The sequence below is a fragment of the Telmatherina bonti genome (genome assembly GCF_933228915.1).
Source record: "Telmatherina bonti genome assembly, chromosome: 5".
NCBI classification, from domain to species: domain Eukaryota; kingdom Metazoa; phylum Chordata; class Actinopteri; order Atheriniformes; family Telmatherinidae; genus Telmatherina; species Telmatherina bonti.
In genome coordinates, this window is record NC_136623.1 from 10,397,379 (window position 1) to 10,423,932 (window position 26,554).

The 26,554-nt window shown below is 41.3% G+C and overlaps 1 protein-coding gene across 1 annotated transcript in view; it reads right to left on the reverse strand.

The window, feature by feature from the left end:
* Nucleotides 1–26,554, reverse strand: part of thsd7ab (thrombospondin, type I, domain containing 7Ab) — a gene marked incomplete at both ends in the record, with an annotated part of 244,564 nt that overhangs the window by 115,266 nt on the left and 102,744 nt on the right. The window contains 3 exons of the mRNA XM_079240505.1: nt 8,090–8,293; nt 10,031–10,186; nt 17,683–17,751. Coding sequence (XP_079096631.1) covers nt 8,090–8,293; nt 10,031–10,186; nt 17,683–17,751 — 429 coding nt within the window. The remainder of the gene's footprint in view (nt 1–8,089; nt 8,294–10,030; nt 10,187–17,682; nt 17,752–26,554) is intronic.

The window sequence follows — 26,554 nt, forward strand, 5'->3', positions numbered from 1 at the left end:
GGGTCAGTGGCCACCCCTGCTGCACTGACAACATGACCAAGAAAAGATGTCTCTCGCCGGAACAGATGACACTTCTTGGGGTTGAGACGGAGACCAGCTTGGCGGATGGCAAGGAAAACATCTCGCAAGTTGCCCAGTGCATGCTGGAAGTCAGTAGCATGGACAAGAAGGTCGTCTAAGTAGACCACACAGTGGCTTCGTGGAATGTCAGCCAAGACCCTTTCCATGAGACGTTCAAATGTGGCTGGGGCATTGCAAAGTCCGAAAGGCATCACTTTGAATTGCCATAATCCTTGGCCAAAGGAAAAGGTGGTCTTGGCGCGCGCATCTGGTGCAAGCTCCACTTGCCAGTAGCCACTCCTTAGGTCAAGGGAACTGAACCAGCAGGAACCAGCAATGTAGTCAAGGGCATCATCAACCCGGGGCAAGGGGTAAGAGTCTTTGCGTGTGACTTGGTTTAGGAGACGATAGTCAACACAAAACCGCCAGGTTCCGTCCTTCTTCCTGACCAGGACCACTGGGGCTGCCCAGGGGCTCGTCGAAGGCTCAATGATTCCTGCTTCCAGCATCTCTTTGATTTTCTGCTCTGCTGCAGCCCGTTTGGCAAATGGCAGACGACGGGGGTGGAGGCGAATGGGTTGGGCCTTACCCGTGTCAATTTCATGTTGGACCAAACTGGTGTGGGCGCAGTCTTCATCTCTTGCAGCAAAGATGTCAGAAAACAGTTCCAGCAGCTCTCGTAGCTGGTATTTCTGATCTGTCTCCAGACCCTCACAGCTTCGTTGGTATAGGTCATCAATGGCTTGCCTAGTTTCAGCAGAAGGGGATTGAGATGGTTGTAATGGTGCAGAGAACTCACCCTCTTTGGCAGAATGTGTCGGCGTGGAGGGCCCTTCGGTTGACTGAAGCACTGTAGAACCCCGGGCGGCTACTGATTGGGAAGGTGAGGGATTCTCATCAGCAGGGGGCATCAATGTGGTGAACACCTCAGTCGCTGGTGAAGGAGTGGAGGAGCCCTGAGCAGGTAATGAAGTGAGTCGTAGTGCATCTTCTCCTGAAGGGTATAGGGCAATGATGTCTGAACCGAGACAGAGTGTAGCCCCAGGTACATCAACTACTGCTCTCAACCTGACTAATAAATCCAGCCCAATAATGCAGGGATCTTGTATGTTGGCCAGCCAGAATTTGTGGTCAACACTGTGGCCAGCAACAGTCACTGGGATGGTCCTTTCTGCAAGCAGTTTTGCTCGTGCCCCAGTAACAGTGATGATGCGCAGTTTGGTGTACCCCCAACCTTGGGGCTTTGGGCCAGTGGTTCCAGGCAGAGTACCAGGGCGGATTAATGAGATGGTGGACCCAGTGTCCACCAAGGCTTTGCATTGCGTACCATTGATGTTGCAGTCCACATACAGTCCATGTGCTTGGCCCAGTCGGCCGAGCCTTAATGGTAAGGATTGGGAGGTGGGTGCAGTCATGGGTAGCAGTTCTCCCACTGTACTACCCCAGTCTAGTTTAAAGGGGCCTGTGGAACTGGGTTTCTTGGAGCTGGCGCTGGGCAGTAACGTGCAATGTGGCCCAGTTCTCCACACCGATAACACCCCTCCCTGGACCGCCGTCCACCTCTCCTTGCTCCCCATCGTGATGACTGCAGAGGTGTTTGCATAACTTGACGAATTATTTCTTCATCGTCACCATCTTCATAACCCGCTTGTCGAACTCTATGCCTGTCATTGGGAGTGTGCTCAGTTGCACCCAAAACATGTTCAACACGTTCAGCTTCACTCAAGGCATCAGTCAAAGTCTTTGGAGCACAGAGGCGAATATGCTCTTGGAGCCTGTCCGGATGGAGGCCCTGGATAAAAGCTTGGAGGGCCAGCTCTTCTTGAGCAGCAGCACTAAAGGTGGGGTACCCCTGTCGTGCATGAAGCCGAAGATCTGCAGTGAACGCACCGAGGCTCTCACCTCCTCTCCTCTGACGGTTAAACAGCTTACTCCGGGCATCATCAACATAAGTCTGGCAGCCAAAACGTTGTTGTAGTGCTCTCTCTACAGCCTGCCAATTGAGCCGTTCCTGTGGCTGAGGTCAACAAGAATCTGCAGGGCTTTACCTTCCAGGGCAAGCGCCACATGAACCGCTGTCTCTTCTGCAGACCAGTTGTTTAACTGTGCTACCAGCTGCACTTGGATGAGATAGGTTTCCAGGGGCTCTTCTCCATTATAATGAGGCAGCTTCATTGTTTTCTGTCCAGTGGCATTGAAAGTGGTGTGGCCACATGCTGAGGCCATGGGTGGGGTCATGCTCAGTGCTGGCTGGATGGAAGAAGCAGGACCGTGCATGATAGGCGGGCTACTGCCAGTCATTTCTTCCTTGGACATGCAGGGTCTACTACCCACTGTTTCCACGTACTTATCAGTTCCTTCAGCTGGACTTCCTCCCAGGGGTGTCTTCATCGCTGGCCTGTCTTTATTCTTCTTGGGTCCTTCTGCTGGACTTCCTCCCAGGGGAGTCTTCATCATCATCCTGTCCATTTTCTTGGGACGAGCCCCCTCCAGAGAATGCAGCCGTGTGATCAGGTCTTCAACTTCTCCCAAAATGGATGCCATCTTTATCCCACTTCTGACACCAATGTAGCAATGTTAATGGGATGAAGTTGAATGCAGACAAGAGTTCTCTCTTACGTGCTGTACCCTTTATTAACATTCACAGAACCACCTACATGCATTGAAGAACAGAGTCTCATTAACGGCATTAGCAGTCTCACTCACGGTGCAACCTTAACAAAGTCAGCAAGGCATGCTGGGAAAACTCCACCCACCAATGCTCAACATGCTACAATATTGTTATGTATAAAGGTTATGGAGATATAAAATGAGCGATATTGGGATATGAGATTTTGGTCAGTTTATATATTAAGCTGCTGGATTCTACGTAGTTTAATATTTGGGTTTTGTGCTCTCTCCTGCTTCTCCCCTCCGGGCGGCAAAAGCAGCGACATGTTGACCTGCAGTTGACCCATCTGTCTGCTGTTTGATTGGCAGCCCTCATGATGAAAGCCACATCTGGTTTTGCAAACCAGTGACAATATATTAGATGTTTACGTGTATTTTGCTTCAAAATCTACAAGAACAGATGAACAGGACATTTAGTTTGATGGGGGAGTTGTAAATACTGTAAAGCAGTGTAAATACTATTATTTACTGTTGCCTGTTTACCTGTACAGGGATGCAAATGCAAACAAACTCTCAGCTGACTGGTGGAATCATAAAATTTCACACTGTCCCAGTCAAAGTAAAGGAAGATCTGGTGTGTTTTTCCACTAGTGTTCCTCCTTCTCCTGTCCCTTGTGAGGACTGTGCTGTCCTCCCCTGCAGGCGTGTGCTGTGGTTAGCCGCCACAGCTAAGGAATAAGGCTTATAAACCCCAGGCTGACCTTCATTCGAAGCTGAATCGTTGCTACATCTATGTGGCGCTCCGGCTTCTAATCCATGCAGTTTCTTCTTCAGCATTTCATGCAACTAAACCGATCTCCCTGCCTGAGATCCAGATCTGCCTGTGCTGGAAACTGTCTGCCTGCTGACCACAACACCATGATCCCCAAACCTCAACCAATCTACAGCTTCGTTCAAGCTGTCAATAAATCAAAAATAAAATGTGGTGAACCTGCCTTGGATGATAAATCTGCTCCTTGGGTCCAACTCTCTTTAAGCCAAATCGTAGATGAAAACAGCAACAAAAACAACAAATATCCTATAAAAAGTATGTATATTAAACAGATTTAATCCATTTTCATACATAAGTAGGTTTTTATGCATTATTATAATATAATACATGATATACATATATTATTATAATATATGACTTTATGGAAGCAATGCATCTTTACTGTCATGTAAAGATAAGAAAATCTGTTATGTTTTATTATTAAAGGGAAGATATTTTACAATCTTTCACAATAAGACAGCAGTATCGTGCATGAAGCATCGGTATTCCTGACCCATAAAGCTGGAAAAAGGAAGCTGCTGGGTCTGATAGAACAACCCATAGCTGTGACTGGAATGACCAAGCTGGGGTTCGGGTCAGCCGTCACCACGGCTTTCCTTCAGCCGTTATGACGGATGTGCCTGTAATGGGTGCAGGACTGCACACAGTCGTGTGGTGAGTGATGTGTTTGCATGAAGCTCCTGTTTTCTAGACCTCTTGTGGGTTTCAGGAATACAGAAAATGTCACAAGTTAGGATTGTTGGATATTTCTTTTGCTGCACAAACTGAGATCCACATCTTCTGAAAGGAAGTTATTTAGTGTAAAGAAACCTGCAGAAACAAATGAGTCTGTTCGTCTTCTGTTTACATCAGTTAAATGAGTCGTAAATGATTGATATTTTAGCATATGCCAAAAAAAATAAGGAAAAATTACACAAGAATCCTGTTTTTTCTTTTATGTCCTATTAATTGTCTTCTGACCCGTCCATCTCAACCCTTGGAAGACGTCCAAGCCAAATGTTGGCAACCACTGGGATAGATTGTTTCCCAGCTGGATGCAAAAGTGGCTTCAGTTGGCTCATATTTGCCTAGTAATAACAGTAAACTGATGACAAACTAGTTCCTTTTATAACATCAATGGCGATAAAGCAGTTTCAACAAGCGGTTGCGACTTTAAACAAAGCACTATGAAAATCCCTCAAACATACGTTTTATTTATCTTATTTTATATTTCTTTTATATTCACTCCATTTTAGGATGCCTCTCCAAGTGTTTGTCTAATGTGCTCTTTTTACTGATTTCCAATGGGGTTTTAATACTGCAAACGGCAAATAAACTGAACTAAATGAGTCATGGAAGATGTTTTTTCAGCATTACATTTTAAACAATAATTTTTTTATGTATAAAGCAGAATTATGAATCCAGGACTTTTTTTTTTTTTTTTTTTTTAAATCTTTTTTAGTACAAAATAGTCATCGACCAAGTCTAGTTTGCCACCACAAGGATGATCTGTAGAGAGGGGTGTGCAGAACTGCTGTTATTCGGGGGGGGGGGGGGGGGGGGGGGTCAATATGCATTGATCAAAGCATTTTTCCTTTTCTCCTTATTTGATTATATTTAAGTAATTTTAGAAAAGTACAAAACAAACTAATAATAGGCTGAAAAAATTAGCATTTTTCTGCTACTTTTTTGCTTGTTATTATGCTCCCCAGACATTTCCAGCAGGTAAAGAGATTTTCAGTAATAATTTGCAGATGTTAGCATCTGTCTACTTCACGGCTCCTTGCCAACATGTCTTAGTCCAGCTGCCTGATGTGCAGCTTCTGTACAGTAATCCTGATGACTCAGGAGGTGACTAGCCGGCTGAAGTCGCTCTCAGTTTAATGAAATTCTCGGGCCATGTATGTGTGCAACAGATTGTTCCAAAGCAGACCATAAAAAACTGCAGCCAAGAGTCAAAATTCAATGTAAACTATGACATGATGTCTACGCTAACAGACTGGCTTCAAGACACTAACTTGCACCTTGCAAATTTATTTAAGTTAATATATCATTAAATCAGCTGTTTTCTTCTTAGAGCTGACTGAGATATCCCTTGGACAAGAAACTGGTTGATTTTCAATCATAGTTCTTTTAGCTCACAGTTTTCTTTTTTATGCTAGCATACTTTAGCTAACAAAATTTATTTACAAAACACAGGTTAGGTTTAAAAAGTGAGTTTTGTTGAGCCAGAACCGTTTTTGTTTGTAGATATTGTCTAAAATGGCAAAGAAAAAAAAACAATTCCAGGAAAACAGATATTTATGCTGATCTGTGAGTTTGTTTGCTACTCAATCTAAACACATCATCTGGGTGGAACTATTATGATGGTTCATAAATTATAGTGTCATGGATAGAAAAGTTGGAAGAGAAAAACATAAATTTTCACTGATGCAAATACTTCAAGTTGCATGGAGGAATGTATGAAAAATCTATACAATGCATTATTTAAGGCATATAAAGACACCGACGTTGCTCTATGCGAACCTGCTAAAACACCTGGGACAAGGTTGGAAATTAAAACTTGTTTAGAATCTACAGATATTAAATGGCGAATTAAAGCAGTGCAACAGTAACATGTCTGCTATTTCTAGCATGACCCTGGATTTACCTATGCAGTACTTTATAAATTATCACTCGATAAAAAATGAAAATATCACTTATGTTTTCCATCTTGGCATTAAGGCTTTTTAATATGTATTATATATAAATTATTGATAGACATATTTTCTTGGCTGTGGAATATTCCCATAAAAGAAGGGGCTCTGGACATAGAAGCACAAATTCACATAGGATTACTACATTTTAACGCCGCTGTTCATGTTTAATTTATAAGCTCCAAGCAGCAGCTACAAGTGGAATATATTAACCCACATATTTTTCCTCATGGCTTCAAGTGTTGTTACAAAATAAGTAGTTAAGCCATTTACACACCCAAGAAAATGCAAACCTTTCAGTGAGCGCAATGAATTTTCAAGCCGAAGACGGGCTAAAAATGTCAGACTGTGGCTGATTTTTGTCAAAGTGAGATGTCACTTAGACAGATATGCACTGAACCAATCATGACTGAAATGGCAAAGCATGAAAATACAAAATGACAAGAGATCCCAACCTCTCTCAGGCTCGTCCTTAGAGACAGTATGAATAAAACAAACAGCCGCTAAGAGAGGAAAACCCATCAAACTGAGTATGCAGAGAAGAAAACAGCTCCTTACCTAAGTGGGAAGCTAGTCAGTATTTGGAATATCAATAGCCAGTTTCAATAACATTTGTATTGACCTTCGTTTGTTGTCTGGGGTCTGGCTGTGTGGCCTTTATTTTTATGACTGGGACACACACGGAGAAAAGATGCCGCCGACATCGTAGTGAAAAATCACTGAGGCGAAAAGCAGATCGAAAATCCAAACAGAACAAATCAATTTTCATCAGATGAGGGGCTGGATGTGTGTGTGTGTGTGGGGGGGGGGGGGGGGGGGGGGGGGGGGATCAATCAAACAATGTCAGATGGAGAAAGGACAGACTTTCTGCTGCCAGGAAAGGGGGGACTATCCATCAGATTAACTAATACCTACAGCTGATGCATGAACTGTGATATACAAGGTGCATAAACTACTACATTAGATGCTAACAACAACATTTAGAGGGTTTATCTGGATATAAATGACCCTTCTAAATAACTCTGCCATGCAATGTGATCCACAGGACAGCTCAAAGGTATCTCAACGCTGCTGCCCTTAAAACGAACACTGTATAGTAATAAAAAGCCGCAGTGAAAATGTAGTGCAGCAGAGTGAGAGCTCCTCCAACACTCAGGGCTACAGCAGATTGATTTGATTTACTGCGAGTGGGACTTAATTGTGCGTGCAGTGAGGAAGACTGTAATGAGACAGACAGCGGGAGAGAGGTGGGGAAACTGAATCAAGCAAGTGTTAAAACAAGAGAAGTTTTACAGCGAGAGAGCAGAGCGGTGAGAGGATTCCTCACAAAGCTGATAAATGGCAACCAGGAGTCATGGAAATGAAAACTTCTCACGTAAAGAATTGCACAACTGTAAAGCCCCCGACAACATAGCTGCTAGGATCTTCACAAACCCCTCCACCACGTGGAGGTGGCGGCTTGGGGAGGAGGAATTTATTTATTAAAACTTAGTTCATAATAAATCATTTATTGTAATATTAAATAAATAATTATAAACATATTTAAGACTTTAGTATTATTCATTATTTATTACTATTTATAAAACACCTGAATTTATTTATAATCAAATTTATATTAAAAAAAAAAAAAAGATAAAACAAGATAAAATTAATTATTAAGTCAATTAATGAGCATTCATGAATAAGGAGGGAAAAAAAATAGAATAGGAGCATGTTAACATAAATATGAATGAATAAAAGTAAATAAATTCATGAAAAGTATAAGTTAGATAAAAAGTCCAGATGTTGCAAGTATAGAATACAAGGTGTCAGAGCGTGGGTTTAAAAAAGTAAAATTGTCTGATAATGTCAACAAACAAACACTTAAAACATAGAAAGCCTACATATATAGGATTAATTCTCATTCCCTCACCGTTGCTGTTGATGCACCGGACCTGTGGCTGCTGAGTTCCAGGACCACACTGGTTCCCATCGTCAGGTATACACTTGTCCAAACTGACCAGTTCCCAGTCGTAGCAAACAGGTTCTTCACAAGGTATGGCCTCCACCAGGTGCGGGCAGTTCCCTGGGCCTCCCGTTGGCTCATTCGTAATCTGTCGTTTTCTCAGTTTGAAACCTGGAAGTCAGCAAAGAATGTGAGCCGACAAATGACAAACTTTAGCTGGTCTTCAGAACGATACACAGTGTAACGGCCCCACCCCCACTTTAGGTTTGAGTGTTTGCAGCTGCCGCCATAATCAGTGGCATGAGCAGCACCTGGACCTGGTGCTCTGCCACCCTTTAGGAGTTTCACCAGTCTGAGGTCAATGTGTCTTCACCCGGGTTTGTGTCGGTGTGACACCATTTGTTTTCTTTTCTTCTGTTTGGTTTGAGTCGTAGTGGTTAGCACTGTGGACTCTCAGCAAAAAGGTTGCTGGTTCGAGCCTCAGCTGGTGAGGGTGCTGAACGGTGGCCTTTATGTGTGAATGAAATGAAAAATTACTTTATTAAACCTTCATTAATCCCCAACATGTTTACATGTTTACATATGGAAAGTTTACATGTTCTCCCCGTGTTTGCATGGCGTCCTCTCACCATCCAAATGCGTGTGTTTTAAGTTAACTGGTTACTCTAATTGTCCCTAGGAGTCAGTGTAAATATAAATGGTTGTTTATCTCTATGTGTTGGCCCTGTACGGTGGCTGGGAAGTGCACAACAAATTAATTCAATACTCAAAAACAAAATTTTATTTTGAAAACCAATTCACAATATAAAAAACAAATTTCAATTTAAAAAACCAAGTTTAAATTTTAAACAATAAATTTAAATTTAAAAAGAAATTCCCTTTTTAGGAAACAAATATACATTTCTAAAAATAAATTTGTATTTCAAAAAATATTTTTACATTCTTAGGAAACAAATATACATTTTAGAAAAAAAATTAAATTAAAAAAGCAAATTCCTATTTGATGACACAAATTTATATTTCAAGAAACACTTTTAAAAGAGCCGAGACAATCTACAATTGGCTGAACACTCTTACAAATCCCAAAACAAATGAACAAAAGGCAGCTTTACACGGAAAGGGAGGGACGTAAACACTGGAAGTAGTTGAAGTTGGTCTTTTCAACATGGGAGTCTATGGGGATTTGCTCTGTTTTGGAGCCCCTAGTGGATGAAGGGGGAACTGCAAATTTTGGCAAGTCCGCAAAAGCTTCACTTTTAACCGCTGGAGGTTGCCGCTTGGTCTCCACCTCCCAGATGGTTTCACTTATAATAAAAAAAAAAGATCTCATGAATAATTTTGGTGACATGTCAGATTTATCTTTTGATAAGAAGAGTCTGAGCCACAGGTTGGACACCAACGACTAAACCATGTTTAAACTAGTTCTGAAAGTTGCAACACATTTCTCCTACATCCGTACAGGCTCATTGACAGACTTCTGCTATTTCTGGTGCTTATCTTTCACTCCAGCACTAATGATTAGCTCAGTTTGGCTTCATGGCAGACTTGCTCAGTAAAGTCATTAATGTGAAAGTGGAGCATGAAAACTTCTTCATGGTTTCCCCACATGGTTTGAGCTGAAGCTGCCATAAATCTCACTCTGTCCATCCTGCTCTACTGTGATGTGATTAGAGACTACTTCCAGTAATGAAAATGTAATTAAAATATCGCTACAGTACAATTCCCAGAAATCAAATTTCCATTAAGATGACCTGCTGCTGGAGATTTCAGACATGAAACATTTAATGTTACTCCCAGTCGGAGGTGAAGCCAAAAAAAATCCTGATAGCTACTGTTAACATCACAGCTTTAGTTCATCACAATAACAGATGTGACCCTGATGAGATGCAATTTTAGCGATCTTTTTACCTTTCTTTCCAGTTTGATCATCGCAGTTTTCAAAGGTACACGGTCCCCAGGCGCCCCACGGCGACACCTCGCAGTCGATGGGACACGGGATTTGGCACAGCTGGGATTTGTTTGGGATCGGACCTTCACACAGCTTGTTTTCCACAGGGCGGGACGCTGTGCAGATCGGCGAAAGGGAACAAAATAAAATAGATTGTGAGACATTTATTACATCAAAGGATGAAAAAAAAATGCTTATTTACTTTCATTTCAGGCATTAAAATCCCAAAAGAGAGCAGATGAGAGTCTCGATGAAAAGAGAAAAAACAGAAAGATGAATGTGCAGTCGACACTATTTCCCTTTGTTCACTTTATCGCCTCCCTGTTAGCATGTCAGGATGATGAATTAGCAATGATTATCTCATGCTGCACCTTGATAGCAACATAAAACAATGTGGAGTTGTATATGGATTAGGAAACATGGAGAGGATGGGTGGAACAACACAACACTAAAGGTGTGAGAGAACAGAGAGGATTTCACATCTTATGTTTATTCCATGAGGTCTAATTTGGCATCTACTTTCTCTCATCCTGCCATCTTGGATTTAGAAAGTCCTTCACCTGATGCATCTTTGCAACACCCTTGGCTGTTTGAACTCCCACTGAGGAACTTCCACATGAAAAGCAAGAGATGCTATCACCGTGCAAAGCGCATCTGTGACAAGCGTGCAAAATGCATCTTGTGCACATCATCTGAACCGGGCCGCAGTAAATAAACTTGATGTGTTGAGCTCCTAAAGATACTGACTTAATGCATTCATGCATAAATATATTTAACTTGGGCTGCTATCAGTGTCATTTCCAAGTAGTGCCACTTAATCTTCCAAGGCTTTCTGGTCATCCTCCGAGTCTTAAGTCAGGACTGGAGTTTGGAGATTGACCCGAAAAGACACAGAAACAGATAGCAGAAGGTGGCCAGGACTTTTGTTTTTATTTCATGTTCAGTTCAAGACTTATGCTACTGAAGCTACAAAACACTGCAGTTAGCTAGGATTTACATGTAGATACAGCCTGTAAAGTGGTGTTAAGTGTGTAAAATACCATGATAATTTGCACGTTTTGGACCTCTTTTTTTTTTTTTTTAGCTTTTCTCAGATTACTTTAATCAGTAAAGCAAAAAGTTATATTTTCTCTAATGTTGAGTGATTTAACATTTAACAGATCTCTAGCATCGTGCTTCAGCTCTTTCTTTATGACCAGAGTGAATCTTGCTCACTCAGCAGTTTTATCAATCTGCCTTTAAAACATTGACTTTACTGATTGTCAACACAGAAAATGAAAAAATAGATTAATTCCCAGAGTTTTGTTTCCAAATGACATAAACACGTAGAAATTACAGATGTCCGATATTTTAGCGCACTGATATTATCGGCCAATACCAACATTAGCAGCATCAGAAACTATCAGTATTGGTTTTTACATTTTTAAATGACACAACGTTCAGACAACATGCACATGTTATATATGAAACTATTCAGCTAAGTCTCCTCTAAATCAGTCATTTAGATAGACTATCCAATTGTTTAGATTATATCTTTATCATGTTTATCAAACTCAGCTGCCGTTTGTCCCTCCCCCCTCAATGCCTCAAGCATTGTTCAGATGTGGCTTCGGGGGGAAGTCTGAAGAAAGGGGCTCGGACTTCTGAGCTGGGTATTTTTAAAATGCACTTTAGTCAAAGCATTTTTTCAGGATTTCCTACCTCGCCTTCAAGGATTAGTGAGCATCTCAACGGTCAAAAGGTTTAGCAAAAACATCTGAATTAGTTCGCATTGTGCATTTAAAAAAAAACAAACACCATGGTCATATTAAATCTTTTCTTTTGTGCAGAAGACAATCATTGGCCTTCTACAAGGAGGGAAAGCCATAAAATGTCATTTCTAAAGAAGATGCTTGTTCACAGAGTGCTGGATCCAAGCATATTAATGGAAAGTTGAGAGGAAGGAAAAGGTGCACAAGCAAAAGGCAGAACTGCAGCCTTGAGAGGATTGTCAAGGAACATCCATTCAAGAATTTGGGGAGCTTCACAAGGAGTGGACTGAAGCTGGACTCAGTGCATCAAGAGCCGCTACGTACAGAAGGATCCTTGACATGGACTACAAATGTCCCATTCCTCGTGTCAAGCCGCTCCTGAACCAGAGACAACTACAGAAGCATCTCACCTGGGCTAAGGAGGAAAAGGACTGGACTGGTTCTCAGATGGAAGCAGATTCTGCATTTCATTTGTAAAGCAAGGTCCCAGAGTCTGGAGGAAGAGTGGAGAGGCACAGAATCCATGTTGCTGGAAGTCCAGTGTGAAGTTTCCACAGTCAGTGATGATGTGGGGAGCCATGTCATCTGCTGGTGTTGCTCCACTGTGTTTACTGAAGTACACAGTCAACACAGCCATCTACCAGGAAATTTTAGAGCACTTCATGCTTCCTTATGCTGACCAGCTTTATGGAGATGACGATTTGTTTATTTTCCAGCAGGACTTGGCGCCTGCCTACACCGTCAAAGGTACCAAAAGCTGCTTCAATGACTATGGTGTTACTGTGCTGGATTGGCCAACAAACTCACCTGATCTGAAACCCATAGAGAACCTGAGGAAGATGAGAGACACCAGACCCAACTATGTAGAGGACCTGAAGGCTGCTATCAAAGCAACCGGTGCTTCCATTACACCTGAGCAGCGTTCCATTGCCACGCCGCATTGATGCAGTCATTCATGCAAAAGGAGGCCCAACCAAATACTGAGTGCACGGAAATGAACATACTTTTCAGAAGCCTGACATTTCTGTTCAAAATATCCTTTTTTTCATTGATCTTATGTAATATTCTAATTTTCTGAGACACTGCATTTTGGGTTTTCATTATCTATAAGCCACAATCATCAAAATTTAAAAAGAAAAAACATGTTTCAGTCTATGTGTAATGATATAAATAATATATGGGTTTCACATTCTGAAATGAGTGACAAAAATATTTAACTTTTTCATAATATTCTAACTTCCTGAGATGTACCCATACAGCTCTGAATTCTTCCTGCAAAACCAACAGTGTGCTGATACATTACATTGCCCTTTTTCTTAAATGAGCCTTGCTCTTCAGGACAAAGGACAAATACAGGTGTTGAAAGTCCAAATCAGAGCCTGACTATGTGACAGAGAGTCACTCCCCCTGATTGATGTGCAATACCTGATACCCGATACCAAGTCAAATCCAGGCTGTCATGAGCAATTCTGACCTGATATTAATACTTTCTACAGACACTTAACGCGTCTGGGAATATAAAAAGTAGTTTGGTTCAAACAACAGCTTCATAAGGTCAACATCATCTCTCTGTGCCTACATAGTTCCTGCCTGCAGCACCAAAGACCAAAAGAGATGTTTGTCTTGTCCTCGTGGCCTCTGTCCCTCTTCTCTCTCCATGTTCGGACTGCCTCATCATAACCCCAACATGCTGATTGATTCTCAGATGTTTAACATGGTTTGTGGTGTTACTACATCATGTTACTGTCTTCCCACACACATCACACACTGCAGCGGTGCTATTTGTGGAGATGAATATTCTCCATGCAATTTCCATTGAGCCGTCACTGTCAACTGGACTGAGCGAACAGCATGACGAGGCTAAGGGTGCCGTACTCCTCATATCAGTCTGGCAGGCGGAAGGAGAAATAGTTCCTACCAACTGAGTATCATTTAGGTGAGATTGTGATAGCAGAGTTACTTTCTGCTGTGTCTCTGTTAATGATGAACAACATATTTTCCACAAACTATTAAAATGTAGATATTTTGTAATGAGAGTCATGAGAATCAACACACCACTACCTTTCAGCATATGGGGTTAGTTGCTAATGCTGGACTGTAAACAGGAAAAAGCTCATGCTTTTTACTACAATTTTTCATTCTTTTAGCTGGTTCTTCTATTCTAAAGATAAACCACGCCCAAAAGAAAGTCACACACTAACTTTTCTTTGGACTTCAGCTTTGATAACGGCATCAATCGCTATTTCAATAAGCTTATGTAACGTCACAAGATTGATTCCCATCCAGATTTGCACCGCATTTGAAGGCATTTGATTTAATTAATTAATTAAATCTTCCGAACGATGCAGCTGATTGGTTTAGTTTCTTTCAGGAACGTGGACAGCAGCAATGTTTGTGTGCTTTGTGCAAAGACAGTATATAAAAGATGAATGGAGCCTCCATGACATCACCAGTTGGTTTTTAAAGAGCTGAAACCATTGGGCAGTTCCTACCATCGCCATCTTGGCAGCATCACGCGTCTCTTCCAGAAAACACAAAATGGGCAAAGATGTAGAGCTGAGAGTAGTGCTCTGAGTGTCGGGGTGATGATTGACATCTATCGAACCCCAACCTGTTTGTAGCTAAGAGCTAACCAAGCTAACCTGGAGCTGACAAGAGCTAACCAGCTAATAGTTACTCGGTTAGCCAGCTAAAAACCACAGTTGGGCTTCGTTCTGCTTTCTTGCAGCTGGACATCGGGTACTCAATCAAAAGGACATGCCCCTAATTATGCCAAATTTTGAGAGGACATTACTCCTAAACAGAGAAATTATATATAAAAAAAAAAAACAAAAAAAAAAAACTTCAATGCCTCCACAGCTGTTTGAAGATAGTGATGAAAAAATATTTAATGGGTTAATAATTTTCTTACCTCTTATTAAGTGGAATATTTTGATCATGATGAAACTTGTGATGAATTTTTTTTTTAATTTTCTTTTTTATATTAAATTATGTATTGTTAACGAATCTCCAACGCCTTTGGTACTTTAAATTTGGAGAGAAGGGTAGGTATAATAAGCCTTGGCTTCTGCCTACACCTGGTCAAATGAGAATGATGAAACCTATGTTATTTTATGTTGTTTAAATTTTGTTTGTGATGTAAATTTGACCAAACAACAATACAAATACAAGGTAAACCTGATCTATTAAAAGGATTTTTGTACCAGATTGTAAACATGTTTATTTCTGCTGTGAAGTTGGTCTTTTTAACATGGGTGTCTATGGGGATTCACTCTGCCATGTAGCTCCTAGTGGATGAGGGGGGGACTGCAAAGTTTGGCACTTTGTGTATAGGCTTCACTTTTAACCACTGGAGGTTGCGCCTTCATTTTGTGCTGGGAGTCGGCATAGCAACGACCACTTCTTTTGCTGCTTTTTGTGGTTGTTAAAAAGACTTTCCATCCCATATGAAATGTTTCAGATTGTATCAGCTGCATACAGTTGGAGCATAATCTTTTTAGTAATAACCATGATTATGATCATGACATGCATGTGTGTGCACGTGAAACAGGCGTGCACGCCTGAAAAGAAAGCTTCCTAAAGGTCCCTGTGTAATTCAAGCCTTGATGGTTCCCTACAATCCCTGCAGTTTTTTACTAATGCATCAGACAGTTCTTAACCCAGTTTGAGTCATTTTTAGCAGATCAAGGGTCTCCATTCTCCATCTCAGGTCCTCAGGCGCTGCAGACCTGCAGGTTTAAGAGGTTTCTTTGCTCCAACACACTTGATTCAAATCACATAACTCTCCTCAACAGCTTGTTATTAATTTCTGACCAATTATGTTGAGCCATTAATCTGATTCATATCTGCAGCTGGAAACATCTAAAACCTGCAGGACTGCCGCCCATTAGGACTGCCTTCAGCCAGTCAGTATATCAGTAAGTATCAGCTGACCTTTGGACACTTGCTGAACTTAGATCTGACCAACTGCAGCGACCCCAGATCATAGACGGCCCCTACCAGCTTGTACAGTAAACACAATGCATGATGGCGGCCTCTCTCCTCACCTTGATGCTCCCATCACTCTGGAACAGAGTCAATCTTCAACGGTTTCTTGTGCTTGATGCTGATAATTTGACCTTTCTGAAACGGACTGATGTATTTTCCACAACCGCAGAATTCCTCTTTTGACAGGGATTTGGTTTCTGTTGTCTAGTTTTGGTTCCTGTTTTAGTAGTTCTCTCTTGTGTATTCTGTTGCTCTGCTTCCTGGTTTCATTTAGCTAACCCACTTCACCTGTTTGTCGTTAGTGTTCCTTTATACCCCTCAGTTCAATTCATCTTCGCCGGTTCACAGTTAGTTCTTTAGTTCTTGTCGTGTCATGTTTCCTGAGATGCAGTCTCATCAGCCTCTTGAGGTGCATTTGGTTCCCTGAACACCATGCACCCTGACAGAAACATAATCCATGCAGTAATTATCCAAGGAGAGGCTCTTTTCTTTTGCTTTAGTTAAATCCACGTGGTGAACATCATCATACGAATGCACTAACATGTGCTTCATCAGTGAACTGACTTTTTGTCATCTAAAGCGGCTAAACTGGTAACAACAGTTGTGGTACCAGAGGCAGCGTCTCTCATCTACCAGCACTTGGAAAACTAACCTTTTTTCCATTGAAATGTGAGGATGGATTTGTCTTTATCACTGCACATATTTAAGGATTTATGAAAGAAAAAAAAGTATGGACATGTTCTACCTGAGCTACATCATTTGCTGTATTCCAGCTGCTGATACAAGGCATCTATGAGCTTTCAGTGGAACCACATCAGGAGAGCTGCATCATATTTCCCTAAGAGCTGCACAGGAGAAGAGAAGGGGTCCTTTTGAAATGCAAAAATGTCTAATTCCTCTTAGAAATACACTGAGAGTCAAATACTGAGTCAGTTGATCCAACGGTAATCCATGTTCTACTGGCGAATCTTTACGCTAACCCATTTATGAATATGAAACTGAGGCCTTACAGAGGTGTGGAAGAAGAGACGTTTCCTGCTTCGGTAAGTCCATTTCTAGTGCAGCAAAATCATTTTCTACTGCAAAAAACAGACTAACAATGGAGCAAAAAAATCCCTCATGTGAGTTTGGCTTACTGCCTGCAGAGGTGGAAAACATCCAGTTTGTGTGCTGCAAAGTTTTTCTTGCAGTCCTGTGAAAGCTTCACCTTTACTGCCCACCTTTGTAAACACACTCAACGTCTGCTGGAGCCAAGAAGATCTGGGTTTGTAAGTTCACTGACATCTACAGAGCCTAAAGTGATATTTTCCTCTCATAAACCAGGGTTGTGATAAAAAAAAAAAGAGAATGGAAGGAGGTGAAGAAAGAAAGGGAGAGGAAATGAGAAGGGGTGATTAGAGGAAATAAGGTTTTAGGAAGGAGATGCGAGACGGTGGGAAAAAAACAAGTGGAAATGGAAGAGGAGACAGAAGTCAGGAGGAACAGTTTGGAAAAACAGAGAGAACAAAAAGCAAAGAAGATGAGAAGAGAGGAAAGATGGGAGTGGTAGAGAGGGATTAAGGATATCCGTTATGAGAATGGGATATATACAGTCATAAAAAGGAAGAAATATATCAAAAATGAGGAGGAAGAAAGGATATTGGATGTAGAGGAGGGGGGGAAGGGAAGGGGGAAGATAAATAGTGGAATAGGGTCGAGGTTAAGAGATGAGAGTAAAAGGAAATGAGATAGGAGGAGGACAGAGCAGCGTAGGAAAGACAGCTGAGGATAAAAGGAAGCAGAAAAGAAAGAAAAGTGGGAAATAAGAATACCTAGGAAGAAGAAATGAGAGTGGAGGCTGAGGCTCCGTTATCAGCATGACTAAAAGCACCTACCTGTAATCTGGAAGGTGATGGAGAGGAGAGGGGGGACACTAGGCTTCTGTTGTCTTTGGGTCTGACCTGCTGCAAATTACAGGGGAAATAGCGCTATTAGCTACGCACACACCGGGGAGATGGAGGCGCGATCAAACAAGCACACGGCGTGATGGGAAACGCAGACCAGGGGCAGGAAACAGCAGGAGAGTCCACAGCGAGCTGCGCCTCACATCCACATCTGTTTAAAGCTAAATGCAGATCAAATCTCCTCGCTGGGCCGAGCTCCAGTGGAGGATAGTCATCGTTTGTGATTCCTTCAGTTTGCTCCGGTCAAATCAGACGTGTGATTTAGTCGTTTTTGAAACAGCTCAGCATTTTGCTCATTTGCTCTTTTTTCCAAGCTTTCATTTCACATCTCAGCCGCTGTGCATGTATTTAACCCTTGTTGGTCGAGAGGGACTTTCTTTAGTCTGGTCACTTTCCCCCTCAGTTTCTGGCCACCATTTTGGTTGTTCCAGCCCAGTGTTTCCCAGTCCAGGTCCTCAGAACCCCCTTCCATGCATGTTTTATAATTAACCCCACTTTAACGCACCTGAATGAAATAAAGGGCTTATTACCCGGCTGTTTTGGAGGAACGTGTCTAACTGTGGTCAGACCAAACATGTTTTTATGTGTTCAGAGCGTCAGGTTTACACATAAAGTCTATGTGGAGGTGCATCAAGGAGGCGTCGAGATTTCTTGCGTTGCGTTTTGAGCATCAGAGCGATCAGAACGCAGCTCCTGGAGTACGCCTACGATTTATCTGGTGAACCCAGACACGGGCCTGAGACAATGCGATCTAAACAAGCCATAATGATCCTCAACGCTGCAGTTCTCTCCACGAACAAGAGCTGCAGGCTGCTTGCAGAAACTTTGCTGTCCTAACGGCTCTAACTGACCCTGTCAGAGTTGCCAGTTTTGGCTGATTTCAGCTGCACTGAACTCCGCCAAAGAGCTGCTCTGTCGGTAGCTCCGTATATATATTGAAAAAGAAACACCCATATTCTGGAGGCATTGTTGTATTTTCACCATATACTGTTGCATAAGAACACCATTACTCAGTGCAATACTTAGGATAACCATTCCTTGCTAAAAAGCTGAATGTTACTGATTTGGCAACGTAGCAGGATACGTAGCGTGGGAACACTCTTTTTGCATTAAACAGTGACTATCACTGCCCTACGACGATGTTCTCTAGCTTTATTTATTAAATAAAACCATACCATCTCTCTACTGCACATCATTCAAACAGACTGGAAGGACAGCTCCGCCTTCCCCCCCTCTCTTTTTCACCACGTTTGCCGCTCGCTCCAGACAAGCGGCAAACGTGGCAGAAGTGTCAGGAGCGTTTTGGGTGTGGGACACAAAATTGGCAGTTTAGTGACCAGAGTCGAGCGTTCAGCGTTTTGAGCTTTTTTGACGCTCAAAACGCGTTTGGTCTGAACACACGGTAAGCGTGCAGAGCAGGGAGCCCCGAGGACCTGGACTGGGAAACACTGTTCTAGCCCACATGGGAGCATTTTTAAAAGAAGGTATTTCTATTCAGTAAATTCAAATTTGTCATTTTAATTTTTTCTTAAAGATCAACAGGACACATTAGCTACATTTTTGGGGCATTAGAGGACAGAAGCCATCTCCTAAAAAAAAATGCTTAAAAACATTATGGATTTTTTTTTTTACCCACTTTTTTGCGAAAATTATTAAATCAACTTAATTACTATTCAAAACTTCCAAATATGTAATTATTAAAATTAATTTAACCCTTTAAATTCCTATTATATGAAGTCACCATTTTCATGAAAAATACACAGAAAAGAGTTTTGACCACATAATACATGTTAAAAGGAAGACCATTTATTAAGAATCAAAATAAAATTTTTTAAATTAATATTTAATACATTTCAGACTGATTTTAAAAAATGCACCAGTTCCCAAGCATGAAGGCTATTTTATGAAAAATAACCATTTTTTTTCTCTGTTTGTATCTAATTTTCCATAAAATTAGTGACATCATTTAACTATTTCAGCATTTAAAGGATTTACATAATGTCAATAATTTGATAATTTTGATTGAGGCCGACCTTGATTAGATTATCTTTTATGATTTTATAGCAGTTTTTGGAAGATGACTTCCTTGTCCACCAATGACCTGAAAGGGCAGTAATGCAGGATGCAGGAGAAAAGTGTTGCCATGCATCGCCTAGCAACAACTCTGCAGCTGACATGTGCAGTAAATGTTTATTTTACCTTTGACAAAACCAACAAAAGACAAACAGAAATTATAGAAACATCAATTCTGCTGCTGGGGGGGGTTTCAAGCTGCTCGGATGAGTTAATGAAATGGAGCCAGATGCTGCGGCCGTGTCCAGCTTCCTGGGGTCCTGTCTTCACAGCAGGGCTGCCAGGTTTTCATACTCCTGTGTGCCATGTACACACAAAAAACCTGCCTTTTGAAGCAGTCGCTGCAGGTTGCTGACTGCATCTGCCAGCCAATGATTTACCTGGAGATACTGCTGAAAAACGCATGTGAACGGATAAACTGTTGGTCAGGAAGTGGTTCTATTAGCATCTTTCCACCTAAACTCCGAAAGATTCAACCTGAATTTTTATAAGGAATCCTAAAAGCAGTACCATCTGCATTCGTCAGATCTGAGTGTTTTTTATTAGTATGTCACAAAAAGGATAATCAATTGTTCCAGTCTGTAAGTCTCTTAAAGTTTACGCATGCTTTTTTTGTTTGTTTTTTTATGTTTGGGATTAAAAGAACACCACCAGCTGTGTACATAATACAGCATAAATGATACTGATAGGCGTATTTCTGAGCTTTGTTCACAGCGAGACGAGCTGTATTCCCTTCATGCTTCTCTTTACGCGATACAAAGCTATCTATCCCATGTTTCCAGCTCTTTATTTAACGCAGTCAGGCTTTCTCATCTTACCCATGTGATTTTTTTTTTTTTTTTAGAATGAAAAATAGCATTTTTTCAAAAGGCAGAACAACTTCTTTCACATCCTGTGACACTAAAGCCTCCCACTGTGATTCTGGTTCCACACAAGTTCAAAAGATTTTTTCCTACTCTGCATACAAAGTGAGAACTTGAGATACTTGCCATATCCATGCAGACTTTAACATCTGTCTCTGGGTTTGATTTAATCCCTAAAAACAAATATATGTTCATTAAAAATACATTTTTTCCTCATGAAAACACGTTATGCTGCCTCCTTCCACCACTTGCTGACAGCTCTTGCCACTCTCTCATGTAAAGGGAAACTTGATCCTGGTTCTGTTTCTGTGGAAAAACCATAGACTGTATATAAAAGATGGACGGAGCCTTCGGCGGTTAAAAGTGAAGCCTATGCGGAAGTGCATAAAACTACAGTTTCCCCTTCATCCACTAGGGGCTGCAAACCAGAGCAAATCCCCATAGACTCCCATGTTAAAAACACCAACTTCACAGCATGTTTACAGCCTAGTTCAAAAATCCATTTTTGGTTTATAGGTCATGTTTACCTTCATGACAACTGTGGGGGGAGTGAATTTTTTTCTAACTCGCCCATTTAAAAGTAATTGAATCTAAAAATTCTGCATATTTAGGGGTGTGTTCTTTTGATTGACAGTACCTAATCTCCCACTTCAAGTAAGAAGAATGTAGAACAACCGCGGTTTTTAGCTGGTTAACGACGTGACTTAGCTTTAGCCCGCTCACCTCCGTTAGCTGGTTAGCTCCTTTTAGCTCCTGTTAGCTCCTGTTAGCTCAGTTAGCTCTTAGCTACAGAAAGGTCGGAGTTCGATCGATGTCAATCATCCACCATGACGCTCACAGCTCCACCTCTTCGCCCATATTTGTATTTTCCGGGTAAGACGACATGCGTGCCACTGCCAGGATGGTGACGGTAGGAACCGCCCACCAAGCTTCAATTCAGCTCTTCAGAAACCTACGGGAGACATCACGGAGGCTCTGTCCATCTCTTTTTGTACAGTCTATGGGAAAAAAAACACGATCGCAAAGTGATTATCAGTTCTGCGATCAATTTTGACCCACTTCAATAAAAAACCTCACCAGTATGTCTCATCGGCGCTTACTGTTAGCATCGCTGCTATTGTTTTGTTGTCATTTATTTGCTCCAGTTACATATTCCTCAGTCCAAACTCTCACCCAAAAGCCCCCTGCCTTGGCGTCTAATCCGGCAGGTAGCCCTGACTCTACACAGCTATCTGAGATTGTAACCATGACAACATGGAAAATATCAGCAAAGCTTTTTAAAGTCAACTGTGTTTTACTCTGTGTTAATATCTCACCATGAAGTTGCTTAAACGTTAAACAGAGTACTTAAAGTGTTGGACTAACTACTCGGAAGCACGATGAAGGACGTCAAAATTAAAGTAAAAAAAAGTAATGAATAACCTTCTTAAATATGAACTTGAAAACTTGTTGCATTCCTAAGGGTCAGGTCACTTCTTCTGAGTGGAATCTGCATCACTTCTTTATAAACCATGAATTACTGTTACTAAATAAACGAATTACAGTGACTTGGAAGGTTTTATGACCAGGTCAGTCAGTAAGTTAATTACCATCACTGAAACATAACTAGTATAATTTATAGAGCTAATGTGTGCACACTGCAAATGGAAGGAATAAAAGTTTGCTGTTCATTGAAAATGGGGCGTTTAATCAAGTGGCAGTATGCGGCAAGTTAAAAACAAGAAAATGTCGGGAATCAAAATGACTGAATCCAAGATGAAACCGCCTCAAATATGTAATTAAAGTTGGGATAGGTAACCTTGGGGAGCGAGCAGGATGTGAAAGTGGCGCCCTGTCTTGGCTCCTCCCCCTTTGGTTGTGCTCCTTGTGTGATCCGAGGCTTTTTTTATTCGTGGCTTTTTCCACCAACGATTTTCTCTTTCTCTGCTGTTTAGCGGGAGGAGGCAAATAAACCGAGCCGGGTCGGGAAATCCTTCCTGCATTTTCTCAGCCATGTTTACCTTCAGAGTTTCTTCTTCTCTACTTTTCACTTTTCACTTTCACTACTTATTTTCATCGTAACACACTATTTATATGCAGGGTGTGGCTATCAGGTATGCGCTGCTGGAGGGGGAGGAGGGGAGCCGGGAGAGGAAGCTTACGAAATATAAGAAATGAACAACTTCAATTCAGCCTGAACGTTTGGATTGGTCAGAGTTTTTACAGATTTACAGTAAACTAAGGGATCTAACTATAGTTCTTATTGTTCGTGATTACAAAATGTACAGACTACTATCAGGACGAGGAACCACTTCACCCAGAGTAAAAGAAAATGTCTCTGAGCAAGATTTTCTACCCCAGATTTAAACACGGTTAGTTTCCAACAGATCGAAAGATGTGCAAATGAACTGAATCAGTTCAACTAAACCCCAGAGCAGTCACTCACGTACACTTTAAGATAAAACAGAAAGTCCTAAAACAACTGAAATTAAACAAGATACTCAAATATTAAAAGCTATTAGCTTGACTGAATGAGCAAACTGCTAATCGTATGTTCCCGACCAGTCACCAATAAGGCAAATATCGGTGATGGAACCAAATCCATGTACTTGGGTGGATAAATAGTAGAAAACTGCTTTCAAAGAACACTGGGAGATCCAGCTTTTCAGTAAATAATGTCAGTGGATGCAAGTTTTGGAGAGAAGATGGCAAATGTAGGACAGAATTTCTGATCTTTACAAAAGTAAAGCATGATTTCTGCCGTCTTTTGCTTCTGATTTGGGGAAATCAAATCGACTATTTATATAGCACTTTTCATACAAAAGCATGTCAAAGTGCTTAACAACATAAAACTAAAAACAGTTTCACACTTAAAAACACACACGCACACAACCCAACCCTTTCTCTGACCATTAATGCCAAAATAAAAACGAATAACTTCAGGATTCTCTTTGTATCTGTTTGCTTTCAGTCGACCAGGGGTGTCTAAAGTCGGCCCTCAGCGTCCTGCTGGTTTTAAATGTTTCCCTGTTCTGACACACCTGACCTCCATTAAAAAGATCTAACAGCCAATAAGGATCTGCACATGACTGATTTGTTTGAATCAGGTGTGTTGGAGCAGGGATGCATGGAAAAGCTGCTGGACTATGGCTCTTAAAGGACTGGACTGGAGCTGGACACCGCTGCAGTAGACGTTATCTGTCTGTGTACATGCCGTTGGGTGGACCCATAAACTATGTTTCATGTTGCTATGGACTTATTTACCTGCTCTTTTAACTGTTTAGTGGTCATAAAATGGTTTCCAGTGAGCTTTTAGCTGTGGTTCTGGACTTTCTGTGGATCCCACATGTCTGTATTTACATTACAGACTTCACGTAGCATCTGTGAAACCAGATGCTAACCCTCCGGTTGGTGGCGCATGAGGTTACGGTGCAGTAATTTCCTTTCACATCCCATTATTTTTCCATTTTACATTACTACAGTCTGACAAACTGATGATCTGGAAACTATCACTGGTGAAGAACACTTTCAACATGGAAATGTCCCTTTTTCATTCACAGAGTATCTTCTGGCATGTGGAAAACACCACACGCACATGTTAACAAGGTTAAAAACTTGTTTTCCACTAAAGGCAATCTTTATAGTCACTCAACTGGAAAAATACTGGAGGAGATTACCAAAATATCAACTCTCACAAGGCAGGAAATACAGCTGCAGGGATCCTCCTGCGTATCCAGACCTGAAGTTACCCTGCTTCAGCAGAAGACCTGCTGGATGAAATTACTCAGGCTGATACTGATCTGGTGTCAGATCGAAGCTAGTCCACCATAAAGATTAAGGTTAAGATTTGGGAGGTGGTAAGCTGATTTGGAATCCTGGCCTGAGGGTATCTTCCACCCTTTTGCATCATGCTATTTATGCATGAGAGGGGTGGGGGGGCGAGAGCTGGTAGCAGCAGCAGCAAACTTCACTGAGCTCTGCGGTGTGCTGGGAGATTACCCCCCCAATGGAGGGAGAAGGAATCCTGTGCCAAGAAGATAAGAACTTAGTGTATGTGCGTGTTCGTGCAAACTCACACGCAACGCACACAAATTTGAGTGCAGCCAGTCCCAGCGACACCCATTCTTAACATGCTTATATGTAAAAGTGTACGATCACTCCGGCATTTTTGCAGGCTCATGTATCGTCCACGCTGTCTCTCAGCCTCATCGCCAAAGGCCTGCGTCTTGAAGAAAGAGGGGAAACATGAAAACTCATAACTTATGCATTATTTCATTACTTTGTACAAGAAGCTTTGTCTGAACATTATCTGTCGATGAATTTATTCTGGGCTACGAGACTCATTACTCTTTAATTGGGGCTGATAGATAAAGAATTGAAGTTCTGCAGATCAATTCGGCTTCAGAGAAATATTGCAGAGGCCATGAAAATTTACTGCTTGCTCTTTGTTCATTCATTATAAATGAATCCAATGCTTCAGAAAATAACTGCAAACTATCATTACAGCCATTAAAGAAGAATGAGAAAACATATCGGTCTCATTTTCATTAGAATTCATCAGAATTTTGCTGCCGTTCATTAATGTAACCTAAAACCAGGTGCCGGATGAGTAAACAATGCAGACACAGAAACCAAGAGAACACAGGGTGTTTCTCAATTCAGGGTCTGAACACTTCGAAATGCGGATTCGTCGGCTGCATGCGTGAGTCATCATGGTGCGCCAAGTGCTGTCTCAATTCAAAGGCTCCTTCGAATCCACCCTTCAAATGCGCACTTTGTTTGGCTCCAGATTAGCTTAAAACGAAGGATACAAGAGATGTATCCTTCGCACCCTCTCCTATCCCAGAATTCATTGCGTTCCTGATATTAAATAATGAGCAGCAGAGCGCTGGTGCCGTTTTTTTTTTTGTTTTTTTTTGTATAAACACATACATATTTGTGTCCAATAACCTCTAATGAATTTCATTCCAGTTGTCCTCAGATGTCTTTTTTCAGCTTTCATTAAAGAAAAGGCTGAATTTATTACAGTCACTCAGATAACTGGAGACTGGAATGATGAACAATAATTGAAAATGTGCTAAACTATAATCCAGTGATATAAGACACCGTTTTGTCACTTATTGGAGTTAAAGACAAAAACAAACAAACAATCGATCCTGGACAAATTATAGCATTTTACTGATGAACAGTGGGACAAAATACCTGTCAACAGGTGAACAAGTCTGACTGGAGGGAATGGAAAACACCTGATGAGTGAAAACAAAGGATTTAAAAAAAAAAAAAAAAAAAAAAAAAAAAGTATATATATAATTAAAAAATAATGAATTAGAAAATGATGTCATGGTTTTCATAACACTTATTATTATTTATTATTACTATTGTCAATTTCAGCTTATTTTCCAGGCAGTTGTTTTCTCCTTCTTTAATGGGAGGATATGAATACATATGAGGATGACTGTACATGCGCCTAGCAAGAATTAGTTTCCACTGAAGTTAACGTCAGCTTAACAGGATGAGCAGTTAGCCAGAGGAGAGCTCATCTAAACCGCCTCATGTTGGTGATTTACACACAAAGGAAAATGAAAATAAATCAAAGTTTAATTACTGGCACCATTTTCTGTCATTTAAAAATATTTTTATGTCTTTTTGTGGAAGAATGGGGTCAGTAATTAGATAAATCTGTCATATGTAGTTGCCAGGCAACGGAGGACTGAAGCACTATGGGTAATTCTCGTCCACTAGAGAGGTCGTCTCATTTCACTGGCAGTAAGTGCACTTCGGTCTGTGCAGACCACGTAGAACACTTTGTTGCCTACGTAGTCTGCGCACTTGGAAGTGTGCAGACCCTGATTGAGAAACACCCATGAACTGGTGTTTTTTAAGGGTAA